This window comes from Musca autumnalis, unplaced genomic scaffold, assembly GCF_047663935.1.
Source record: "Musca autumnalis isolate F117 unplaced genomic scaffold, ASM4766393v1 scaffold_2, whole genome shotgun sequence".
In the NCBI taxonomy this organism is placed as follows: Eukaryota; Metazoa; Arthropoda; class Insecta; order Diptera; family Muscidae; genus Musca; species Musca autumnalis.
This window is the reverse complement of record NW_027411755.1, coordinates 179,875,636-179,888,692: the sequence shown is the minus strand read 5'-3', so window position 1 is coordinate 179,888,692 and position 13,057 is coordinate 179,875,636. Positions and strand designations below refer to the sequence as shown.

Here is a 13,057-nt window from a genome sequence, read left to right as displayed (position 1 = left end):
CCCCTCCAGAATAATGGTCTCAGCCTGGATATCGCCTCTACTAATGGGTATGGACGAGATTCGGAAGCTTTTGGGTAAACAAAACCACGACCCCCAGACGGATTACTGCGATTTGCAAGCAAAATCGTGAAAACTTAAAAAACCCCTAAAAATTACAACATGAATCGCGATTTATTTAAAAAGCGCTCAGGCGATTTTTATTTTTGTTTTTTTGATTTTTCTCATCTATGAACATTGTAGTTTCAGAATCAGCAACAAATTCCCCGGTGTAAGCTCCTTCTATTTAAAGTTGCTTCAAGAGTACCGTGATAGGGGAGGTACTCTGCCCCCTCTGGAATTCAATAAAATATATAGCCTGTTTTCGGGGGCCATCTCTGTACATTCCCTGATAATTTCAGGAAAATCGGTTCAGTATTTCTTGCGAAAAAATTTAAATTGATAATTGACAAAGTGGGCGTGGTAAAATGTTCTTTCCATAAAAATCTAAATTGGGTTATTACAGTATTTTATTTTTCATAACAAAAGAAGGCTTATAATAATGGGGGTTAAACTGGACATTTCCAACATTTTAAATTGTTAATCTCGAATTAATCATGAATTACACAGAAATGTGATTTTTTAAATTTGAAGGTGTCACTTCTATATATTTAAATTCAGAGCATACTTTTAGATGTTCTAAACTATAATCCACGAAAGTAGGTTGTTGCCAGACTGAAATATTTGGCTTGATTTGGGCCTGATTCTGGGCGCCTGGCCGACAAAAAAAAATCATATGTATTTTCATTTCAGTGTGTCTTGTCTGTCTGTTCAAGTGTCGTCAAGCTATGTGGAATAAAGTAACCGGTCAGCCTACTACTGTTTATTATTAAAACAAACACTCTGGATGAAATAAATCTTAAAAAAAATCTGCAAAAAGCTAACACAAACCAAAATTTGTTTGCAAACAAAAATAAAACAAATTATATTTGACATATACAAATTTCGTTTGTTTTTTATTTAAATTTATCATATACAAAAAATATAATAATTAATATTAATCAATAATGTAGATGTTGGTGTGTTTTTTTGTTTAAGAAATAAAATATTATCAATTTCTTTAATAAAAATACTTAAGAGATAAAATTAATTAATTGATAAAAAGAACTTAAGAGAAATTCTAAAACACAATACTTTTGTGCTTATACTTTTTTCTGCTACTTAACATCAATAAAAAATAATAATAATAAATCAATAATTCTTCAATTTATGTGACAATGATAGATAAATAATAAAAAAAATATGTTGGGATTTTTCAAATTAATAAAGAATTTTATGTGGCTTGGAAGGTTATAAAAACACAATTTTGGAACAAAAACAATTAATTCACATTTGATATGATTAAATTTATAAAAATAATAATAAAACACAAAAAAATAATATTTTCAAAAAACAAAATTTGTTGCTTATTTCTTTCTTCTCTTTTGATTGGTTGAAAAGAAACAGAGCACAACTTATATTTTGTTTTATTTTTTACTTCATGAAGTTTTTTTTACTTATAATCTAAATTGTTTGTAGAGCAATAATTAAACATAAATCACAAAAATATATAATTATAAACGAAAGTATGTATAGTGATATTTTTTCTGTTTTGGGAAATTCTTAAAACTAAAAAATATTTATTTTAATTAAAAAAAAAACACTTGCGAGTTTTACGCATTACATTTAAAAATATGTTCTTTTTGTTTTGTTTTTGTAAAACTAAAAAACCAACAAAGGAATAATAGAGTGTTGTCCTATACTAGTATGGTGATTAATTTTGAAATGAGAGTTTGCAATTTACCTTTTTGAAGGAAGGTAAGGAGGAGAGTTCTTATTGACTTAATTGGCTATTATATTCAATATAAAAGTTTTTATTTTAGTATTCTATTAAAAAGCTTTAATTTTGTTTTGTTTGTAAAAAATAATTTCCGCATATAGAAAACAAAACTTTGTTGTTAGCAAATTAAAATAAAATTTCTTAAATTTTTATACATTAATTTTTTGTTAGTGGGTTTCTGTTTTTATAAAAATCTAATTACGAATGCTTTTGTTGTTGTTTTTTTTTTTCAGTTTTCTTCTTTATCAAAATTCTAATAACTAAGAAAAATATTTTTTGTTATGAGTTAATATTATCAGTTTTTCTTTTGCTTATCCTCTATATACATACTGATGATTTTAGTTTAGTTTAATTTTAAAGGGGTCTTTTTAAATTGCTATTTCCAAATTGTATTTCTTTTTGTTTCAAACATTTTCTCTAATGTTTGTTTTTTCTTTACAATTTTGGCCAAAAGTTTACAGTTTTTTATTTATAAAAATTTCCAAGTTTATCTAATAATGACTTCATTCACATCACACAGAAATCATTCATTATTCATATTCTTCAGCTAACTTATATTTTAATAGTTCTTTTGTCGGTTTTTGTTATTCTTTTTAATTTAAAATATTTTTTTATAACTAAATTTATTATTATTCTCATCAGTGCTTGTTTTCTTTTGTTATTCTTATATATTGGCATTTTATAAATAATATTTATATATTTTTTTTGTAATTTTTAGACGTGAAGCTTATAATAAATTTCTTTAAGTGTCTCCTCGTTACAATTGGATTTTGAGCACAAGTTCATTCTTGTGCCGATGAGGGGGTGGAAATATGTTAGTTTTTTTCTATTCGAATAAAAAAATTCAATGGAATTGGGCTTAATCGGTGAGTGTTTGTGCCACTAGGGCCAATTGTTCCTTGAGAACGCGGAATGATGGACGTTCTTCGGGGCCGTGGGACCAACATTTCTTCATGACCTGGGAAATAAGAGAAACAAATATTAGATAATGGTAAAATGGTGGGATATAATATAATATATGTATATTATTGTTCCATAAAGATCCCAGAAGGGCAAGGGAGATTTCTCCCATATCAATGATTAAAATTAGTTTCTACTGTTTATGGCCGAGTTTTAGAGAAGTTTTACATGGCTAAAATGCTCAGGAAATGTCGCCAACATTACACTGGGGGATATTTTGACAACGTTGAGGCCGTGCAAGCAGGGCTTCGGAGTCTGGAGTCTAGCAAATTTTGCTGGAGTCGGAGTCGGAGCCGGAGTCGTGAAAAAAGCTCGACTCCGACTCCGGGCAACAATCTGTTCTACATTTATCAAAATTTGTCAAATCAATTTAATTTATTTAAATGATCATAGTTTAAAAAAAACTCTTAATCTCTATTTTGACTACAAAATGCATATCAGAAGCATTTTTGGGTCAATTGATTGGAATAATGTTTGCATGCTCAAAATATACTTGGGTAAGATCTTTTAGAAGATTTACAGGTCATTTTAAGGAAGGCTCACTGGTCTTCTCTTGTTTTTTTATTAGAAGTCATTTATGTCTGCTGTAAAAGAACCAGTTGGACTTCTATGAAAGACCTTGCAGTACTTTAAGGGAAATTATACGAAAGACTTACCACGGTGCCCCTTAACCAAATTTAAATGGAAGGAGCTTACACCTGAGAAGTTTTCGCGGATTCTGAAACTGCAATAGCCGGAGGGCTTTTTAAATAAATCTCGGTCAAAATTCACACTTATAGGGGTTTTTTAAATTTTCACGATTTTGTTTGAAAACCGCAAGTTCTATGGAAATGATGTAAAGAAAATGTTGTAGCAGTGAAAATTTTCTCTGCACTCGCCTCTTTATAAAACTATGTCATGACTACAATTTACCGAACAACTATGTTTTGGTATCTTTCCAATGTAATGTATCTTGAAAGTTCAAACTGAAATGACTGTAATTTGTGCATTTTATTTGATCTATTTTCGGAGTCGACTCCGGAGTTGGAGTCGGAGTCGAGAAAAAAATTGGACTGGAGTCGGAGTCTACCCAAAAATGGCTCGACTCCGAAGCCTTGCATGCAAGACATGGGATAAAATTAATTTTATTTAAAATAAATGAAGAAGAAAAGAATTGTATAGGAGTTGAGAGGAGTTGTATAGAAGAGTTAAAAGCATCCTTTATATTCTTTCAAAACAGTTTACAGATTAGCTAAATATAGTCTTTTACAGATAACCTGAGGGATTCATTATTAAGCAGCAATACGAAATATTGGTAAACTATGCTGGGTTCCGGGAGATAGTAATATAACAGGAAACGAATTAGCAGAGGAACTAGCTCGTGTCTCTAAGAAAGAACGATATCTAAAGCCATCTGCGATCTTCTATTTTTTCTCTCACTCGATAAGTTAAAGATGACGATCACTGTGGGACTTTTTACGGATCAGTGTGGGTTTAGATCTCCAAATTCTAAATGGGATGCCAGTGGTGTCGACTACTGCAGATTTTGCTTATTTTTTGTTTGTGTGGAGATGCTATAGAAGTCATCTTACGAGGCCTTCTATCTATAGAAGTCGTCTTAGTAGGCCTTCCAATCTGGAGAAGCCATCGTATGAGGCCTTCCGTTTTATACAAGATCACTTAGGAGATCTTCTATTCTATGAGAGTCGTCATAGGAGCCCTTCCATTCTATAAAATTCATCTTAGGAGACCCTCCATTCTATAGAAGTCAACTTAGGAGGCATTATATTCTATAGAAGTTCTGTTCAAAGAACTTCTGTGGAGGCTTTTCATTCTATAGAAGTTATCATAGAAGGCCTTCTATTCTATACAATTCATCTTAGGAGGAGCTCCGTTCTATAGAAGTTGTTTTAGGAGGCATCTTAGGAGCCTTTTCATTCTATCGAAGTCTTTTTAGCAGGCCTTCCGTTCTATAGAAGTCATCATAAGAGACCTTTCGTTCTATAGAAGTCATCTTAGGAGATCTCTATTCTATAGGAATTATGTTCAAAGAACTACTATTCCATAGAAGTAATCTTAAGAAGCCTTCCATTCTATAGAAGGCATCTTAGGAGGGCTTTCTTTCTATTGAAGTCATCATAGGAGGCCTTTAGATCTATAGAAGTCATCTTAAGAGTCCTGTCATTCTATAAAATCCATGTTAGGAGGTCTTTCCTTTTACAGATGTCCTCTTAGGAGACCTTCTATTCTTAAGAAGTCATCTTAGGCCTTTAGTTCTATAGAAGTCATAGCAGGAGGCCCTCCATTCTATAAAAGCCATCGTTAGAGGCAAGTCGTTATATAGAAGTCACCGCAGAAAGCCTTTCGTTCTATAGAAGACGTCTTAGGAGGCCTTTCATTTTATAGAAGTCATCTTCGGAGATCTTCATTCTATAGAAGTCATCTTAGGAGACCTTTTATTCTAAAGAAAATCTCTGAGCCTCTTATGAGGACTTTTATTCTATATAATTCCACTATCTATTTTATAGATGTCCTTTTAGGAAACGTTCTATTGTATAGAACTCCTCTTAGAAGACTTTCTATTCTATAGAAAGAAGTCCTCTTATGATACCTCCTTATGAAACCCTTCTGTTCTATGGGAATCCCCTTTGGATGCCTTCTATTCTATAGACGATTTCTATGACTGATATTAGTTCGCTTTTGGAAGGCAAAAACCACTTGGTGCTAGAAGACTTCAATGCTCATCATGAGCTTTGCCATTCCGTGCTAGGCAATGAGCACAGGGGTACATGCTGGCCGATCATCATTACTGCTGCAGCCGCTCGCTACAATTTGCTGGTCGATAATCAGAAGTTAGTCCAAATTTACCAGCAAAGGCGACAGGAATAGCAAATGAGGTAAGATGAGCTTCGTCGTATGAACCCTTTAGTGGAATTCTGTAACTAATTTTTTGAGTTACCGACAAAAATCGGTAAAACGAAAATTATCAATAAAAGTTGACAATACTGTTGGTTGTTAACTTACCGCAAATTTTTGTTAATTACCGAAATTATAAGCATTTTAATTTTTATTTTTATTCCACTACTGAAGACCCAAGAGTTAGACAACTTACTCTTGAACAAGTAAGAAAAGCGTTAAGTTCTACCGGGCCGAACTTTTTATACCCTCCAGCACGAACTGCATTGAATTGAATTCCAAAAATTCCGAAAATTGGGAGATACATCCTATGGGGGCTATATAAGGGCGTTGACCTACACCGACAAATTTCAGGTGGAAAGTTGTATATCCTTAACGAAGACTAAGTACCAAATTTCAGTCATTTCGGTGGGATATTGAGGTCACAAGCTTCAAAATACCGAAAATCAGGAGGTACCGTTCTATGGGGGCTATACTATGGCGTGGCCCTGTACCGACAAGTTTCTGGGAGAAAGTTTTATACCCCCCACGAAGACTAAATACCAAATATCAGCCATTTCTGGGGAATATTGAGGCCACAACCCTCAAAACACCGAAAATCGGGAGGTAAGTTCTATGGGGGCTATATAACAAATTTCATATAAAACGTTTAATACCCCAAATGAAGACCAAATACCAAATGTCAGCCATTTCGGTAAATTAATGTGGCCACAACCTTCAAAATACCGAAAATCTGGAGGAACCGTTCTATGGGGGCTATATTAGGGCGAGGACTTATACCTACAAATTTCCGGGGGAAACTTTTGTACCCCCAACGAAGACTAAATACTAAATTTCAGCCATTTCGGTGTGATAATGAGGCTAAAACCTTCAAAATACCGAAAATCGGGAGGTATCGTCCTATGGGGACTATATCAAAACGTGGACCTATGTAAGTATTTTAAGGTAGAAATGTTTCTTAGCCTCTGGAAACACAAAATACAAAGTTACAACCGATTCTGTGGTCAAATGGGACTAATACATATACGGGGTGTTACTTCAATCCGTTCGGACGCTAGAGTGATTTCCACAGACGGACAGACAGACGGACGGACATGGCTATATCGATGTAGAATTGCACGCTGATCAAGAATATATCTAGTTTGTGGGGTCTACAATGATTATTTCGAGTAGTTACAAACGGAATGACAAACTTAATATACCCCCATCTTATGGTGGAGGGTATAAAAAGTGGCTACACCTACTGAAGTAATGCAAAGTAAGTACGGGATTAAGTAAATTGTGGGCAACGGTTATATCACTTCGAAGGTTTATAGGACGGGTGTTACTTTTAACGGCTTGACAGTGATAGATCCGAAGAAGTTCCTGTATTATTTTAACCGACACTATAAACAGCACCCCGAGTGTAATAGGGTGAAGAGGGGTGTACTACGCACAATTCGTGATTAGCGATGCTGCAGATGTCACAAAAAAAAAAAACGAAATTATCCAAAGCGTTTGGCCCACTCGGAATCTCAATTATAATGATTAAGCAACTGGATGAACCCAGAATTAAGTATTTAATAAGTGTCCTCAATCTATCGTTAGCCACCCATATTAAACCAGTGGCAGAGTGGTGCCGATATTGAAGTCAGGCAAGGATGCCAACACAGGCCAATCGTTAAGGACGTGTTCAACGACAGCTCCAAAAATGAAATGTAACACAACAGCATAACACGCCATATCCCCATATCAGTCAAGTACTGAACTATTGCAGGCCGCGTAACTGAACAGTCATGGCGGCTCTTGATCTACTGGAGCCCTTCGATATCGTTTAACTACCCATTGAATCTGGTCGTAGAGGAACCAGAACCAGAACCGTGGAACCGAATAAACTATACGAACGCATTTGCGGTGAAAGGGGACAAGATGTAAAGGAATCCATGATGATGAGTTGAAGCTAGCCTAAGGAAGTATTTACAGGTGAGCTAAAGCCCACTAAAATAAGTCTTTATGTACGAGTTGAAATCCATTGAAGTTGAGACTGTATAGATAGAGAAGAGAGGTTTTATAGTTTAGCTGAAGTGAGTCTTGGTAGACGAACTGAAGTTTAACTGAAAGTCTAGCACATTGAATGCCAGGGTTCGACCACTCCACAAGTGGTGCCTTAAGAGACGCTCTTTGGACTCGACGATAAAAGTACGTCCCATACTTTAAGCTAATATGAATCGGGGGAGCACTCATTAATATGAGAGAATTTTCCCTTCAGGGATGATTGTGGGGACCTTCATACATAGTACATATTTATCCTTTTGTTTAAAAACCAATACTTACATCATAAATTTCTTTAGCGCAAGACTTTGGTTTCTCTAAAATAATACCACGTTGGACACGTTCAACAACTTCAGTATTCTTTAGACGGCCATAAGGCATTTTGCCGCAAGTGAACACTTCCCACATAAGGACACCTGTAAAAGACAAGAACACATATTTCAATAAAAAATACCGCATTTAACATATAAACACCCCTCTACATACCATACGCCCAAACATCACTTTTCGATGAGAATCGTGTATAATTCAATACCTCTGGTGGTGCCCATTTAATAGGAAATTTGGTACCACCTGAACTTGTATACTGATCATCCAAGACATAACGGGCCAAACCAAAATCGGCCACCTTAACAACATTCTCGGAGCCGACCAAACAATTACGGGCAGCCAAATCGCGATGTATGTAATTGTGACGTTCCAAATAGGCCATGCCCTTGGAGACCTAAAAAAAATACAAAAATGGTTATAAATTTCTGTTTTAAGGTTGAGTTTTTTTTTAAGTTTACCTGTATACACATATCCAATAATAAACCCATATTACCAATCAATGTTGTCTCATGACGCCGTAAATAATTCAACAAGGAGCCATGTTTCATGTATTCAGTGACTATATAAATAGGACGATGTTTGGAGCAGACACCATATAATTGTACCAAATTTGGATGTTGTAATTTGGTCATAACTTTGGCCTCCTCAATGAAATCATCCTCGGACATGGTACCCTCTTTCATCATTTTAACAGCGGTATCAATGGAACCACGCCATTTGCCGCGGCGTACAACACCAAATTGGCCTGAACCGAGTTCTTCCATCAACATTAATTCCATGGGATGGATTTCCCATTTATCTAAAATTCAATAGAAGAATAGATTATGTTTAGAATCGGGGAAAAGAAATGAAGATGATGGAATATTTACCATGTGATAAACCTGCCGTTGGTGGTACTGGACGATCACATGGTGATGATTTTAAACGGCATGCCAAACCACCCGAATTATGCCGATGATAATTGATTAGATCTGGTATAGTTTCGCAGCAATGTTTCTCACTTAAATAATATTCTCCGCGAGCATTTTGTTTAATGTGATAATGTTTGACATGTGATTGGGGACTGTAGAAGGAAGAGAAAGAGACAATCAATGATATGTCATAAATTAACAACAACAACAATAGCAACAAATATGTATACTTACACTTTGGTATGCAGCGATAGTGTGTATAAACCTTTTGTTGATGATTTACGCACCACAAAACAGCCTTCTTTGTCGCCTTGCTTTAGTAAGGATTCAGCTCGTTGACGTGACATATCACCAACGTACCATCTAAGAAACAACAAAAAACAAAACAAATTTTGTTATATAAATAATGTGTCCATTAATAAAACATTGTTTTCATTGTGGTGATACTCACTCATAACGTTCCAAACCCAACAATGCTTTTGGCTTGACATAATTGCTGGGTATATAACCGACATTGCCCATGGCATCTTTAACTTTCCACCAATGTTCCTGGGAATCATCGATAACTTCATATTCGGCATTCTTGAAAAAGCAAAAGAGTTTTGGATTAGATTTATTGTTGTGAATTAAAAGAAGTGAAGAATTTCAAAATTACCTTTTCCAATGAAAGATCACCACCTTCAATGGCCTTGAAGGGATATAAAGCTACGACAATTTTTACAAAGTGGGAAGTGTCCTGGGAAAAGAAAAAAATATATATTTTATATAAATAAGAAAAAATTGTGGGATCAGAAGCCTCAAACAGGAAGCTTAATCTCTCGCCAATTTTAATCGGTGCCATTCTTCATCCATTCGTTTCTCTCAAGAGACAGGCTCAGACTTGCGATCGTTAAAAGTACAAGGTACTTTGCAACCTTCCAACAGCTGAATCTTTAAATCCCCATAGTGTTGCCATACTTACCTTAGCTTTAGAGTTTGGTGTTCCTGGAGTTGGTATACCACCTGGCATTGTGTTATCCAATAGAGAACCGTTACCGTTTAATAAACTTGGTGACTGTTTAAATGTGGATACCGATGACTATAAATACAAAAATTAATTTGATTAGTTTTGTGGTTTTAACAATTTAATTGAATTTGTTTATTTTTTTATTACCTGTGGATGCAGTGATGTGGGCGTTGAACTACCTATACTGCCAGAACTATTGTGATGCAAACTAAATTGACTCGTTGATGTTGAATTATTTGGACTAATGCTGCGCTGTGATATCTGGGCTGGTGAACTACCAGTACCTGTAAGAAAACATGAAAGAAAATAATGGGGAAATTATTAAAAATGAATAATTTGAGAGAAAATAAAAAAATGATTTAAAAATATTTCAATCGTATGGGAAAAGCTGGGCCAAATTAATTAATTTTGAGTGGTGCCTTGGAATATAAATATAAAAATAATAAATATAAATATTAAAATCTATATATAACTTGAGATAATTAGGATGATACTGGAGGTATCAACTGAGTGACCCCCAGTTGTAAGACATTTTTCATGAATTTTTCCAAGAAAACTAAGAAATTTTTTAATTCATCTGAAAGAGCACATCTTAATCTACTTTCTTAGTTTATACTGTTGAAAAATATTACACAGGTTTGTGGCAAGTCAACGTCCTCGAACACCTGTTTTTATTAAAGCATTTTGCGGTGCCAACTCTAGCACGAACACTAATGAACCGATCGTCATATATTTTTGTAAGCTTATTTAGAAGATCCAGTCCGTTCTTCATCGATTGGTTTCTTTTTTTTCTTCAAATATTATGTTTTATGGAAATGGTGGACCGAATAAATCAAAATTTCAATTTTGGCTTAAAAACTGACGCTTTTCGATCACAAAAAGGTCAAAAAAGTATAAAAATAAATATCTACGATAAGGGACTGGTTTTTGATGTCCTTGATAAGCCCATAAAAATATGTATATGACATTCGGTTTATTAGTTTTCGATCTAGAGTTGCCACCGATGGGAATAGTTGTCTGCAAAAATAATTGCTGATGCATACTTTTAGGTGTAAATAAATTACGGAATATTTAAATAAACTAAATAATGGACTGCTGGTAAAAGCTCTTTATTACGAAGATCTCTGCAAGATGATCTTCTATTGAAGGGCTTTTGACCATCTATATAAGATATTTTGATGTTCCATGAGAAGGCAGTTTGGTCATCTATAAGAACATCTTGCGGTCGTCTATATGAAGGCTTTTAAATCATCTATATAAGGAGGCTTTATGATAATTTATACCTTTTGTCTCCAATTAGAATCCATGTGTTTGATCTTCCCCAAAAAGATACTTTGGATGTGTACAAGAAAATATTTTAATAAAAATAGTTTGCTGAAGATTTATAAAAATAATTTTAGAAAATTTGTTTATTGGGACCAAATATAGACAGACGGTGATGAAGATACCGCCCTAAATATTGGCATATTTCGGGGCCCAAGTCGCAGTATTGGCTTCCATTAGCAAAAATCATGGTAATAACGACTATCAGCTATTAAAGTCTTACCACGATCTGAGAAGCCCCCTTAACATGGATTAAAGGGCAAAAGTGTTGAACTCTTGGGAGGAAGTACCTAAAATAATGAACCAAAAATATTCCATAATGGAAATGCATTTAATTTTGGGAGTCATCCTTTTGAGACAACTTTAGTTGGTTTCCACAATATTTTTAGAGCTTTCGGGTAAATATGTCAGGAAAATTTCCAAGCAATTTTCGAGGGGCCCCTTAACTGCATATAAGTCATAATTTTGAACTTTTTATTACATCGCCGTGAAGAGGAAATTTCGGTAGAAATTTCAATAGTGTCTTCGAACAGTATATGTCAGGAAGATACCGCAATGTATTGACCAATATAGAACTTCTTGGAACTTGACGTACGTTAGGAAGAAACTTTTTTAATTCGTTCAACAGCCATTTCAGTTGTTGTGTTTTAGAGCTTTGGGGTAATTATTAGAGTTGGACAATCTCGTTTAATTGAACGATCCGAATCACTGTCCTCGTTCCAAAACGAATGAGTAACATCATAAAACCTGCTGCAAAAGAAAAAAAACTCAAGATCCTATACATGTCCTTAAATGGAAATCTTTCGGAAAATGTGAAAGGTAGTGTGGGATGTACCCGAAGGTGTGGACAGATATAGCCATATTCGATCCTGATCTGTGTCAGGTCTTCATATAAAAGACCACAAATCTTCATACAAAAGGCCACAGGACTTCATATAGAGAACCTCAGGTCTTCATAAAGAAGTTAACAGATCCTCAAACAAGAGACCTCAGGTCTTCAAAAAGAAAACCACAGGTCTTCATATAGAAAACCACAGGTCTTCATATAGAAAACCACAGGTCTTCATATAGAAAACCGCAGGTCTTCATGCAGATGACTACAGGTCTTCATGCAGATGACTACAGGTCTTCATATAGAAGACCAAAGGTCTTCATATAGAAAACCAAAGGTCTTCATATAGAAGATCACAGGTCTTCATATAGAAGACCACAGGTCTTCAAATAGAAGACCACAGGTCTTCATATAGAAGACCAAACGTCATCAAATAGAAGACCACTGGTCTTCAGATAGAAGACCACAGGTCTTCAAAAAGAAGACCTCAGGTCTTCATAAAGAAGGCCTCATCTCTTCATGTAGAATACCACAGGTCTTCATAAAGAAACCACAGGTCTTCACATAGAAGGCCACAGGTCTTCATATAGAAGACCACAGGTCTTCATATAAAACACCACAGGTCTTCATATAGAAGACCACAGGTCTTCATATAGAACACCACAGGTCTTCATATAGAACACCACAGGTCTTCATATAGAACACCATAGGTCTTCATATAGAACACCACAGGTCTTCATATAGAACACCACAGGTCTTCATATAGAACACCACAGGTCTTCATATAGAAGACCACAGGTCTTCATATAGAAGACCACAGGTATTCATTGAGAAGACTACAGGTCCTCATATAGAAAACCACAGATCTTCATATAGAAGACCACAGGCCTTCATATAAAAGACCAGAGGCCTTC

The 13,057-nt window shown here is 34.9% G+C and overlaps 1 protein-coding gene across 4 annotated transcripts in view; it reads right to left on the bottom strand.

Annotated features, from left to right (window-relative positions):
• Positions 1-964: 964 nt before the first annotated feature.
• The window catches only part of Btk (tyrosine-protein kinase Btk29A), a 533,208-nt gene continuing 521,115 nt past the window's right edge, over positions 965-13,057 (bottom strand). For all 4 annotated transcript variants that reach the window (XM_073970132.1, XM_073970133.1, XM_073970134.1 and 1 more), the window contains 10 exons: positions 10,136-10,272; positions 9,944-10,060; positions 9,638-9,718; positions 9,434-9,564; positions 9,217-9,345; positions 8,941-9,134; positions 8,530-8,870; positions 8,228-8,465; positions 8,024-8,157; positions 965-2,813 (listed from right to left, as the gene is read on the bottom strand). In XM_073970132.1, coding sequence (XP_073826233.1) covers positions 2,715-2,813; positions 8,024-8,157; positions 8,228-8,465; positions 8,530-8,870; positions 8,941-9,134; positions 9,217-9,345; positions 9,434-9,564; positions 9,638-9,718; positions 9,944-10,060; positions 10,136-10,272 — 1,601 coding nt within the window. In that variant the 3' untranslated portion in view covers positions 965-2,714. The remainder of the gene's footprint in view (positions 2,814-8,023; positions 8,158-8,227; positions 8,466-8,529; positions 8,871-8,940; positions 9,135-9,216; positions 9,346-9,433; positions 9,565-9,637; positions 9,719-9,943; positions 10,061-10,135; positions 10,273-13,057) is intronic.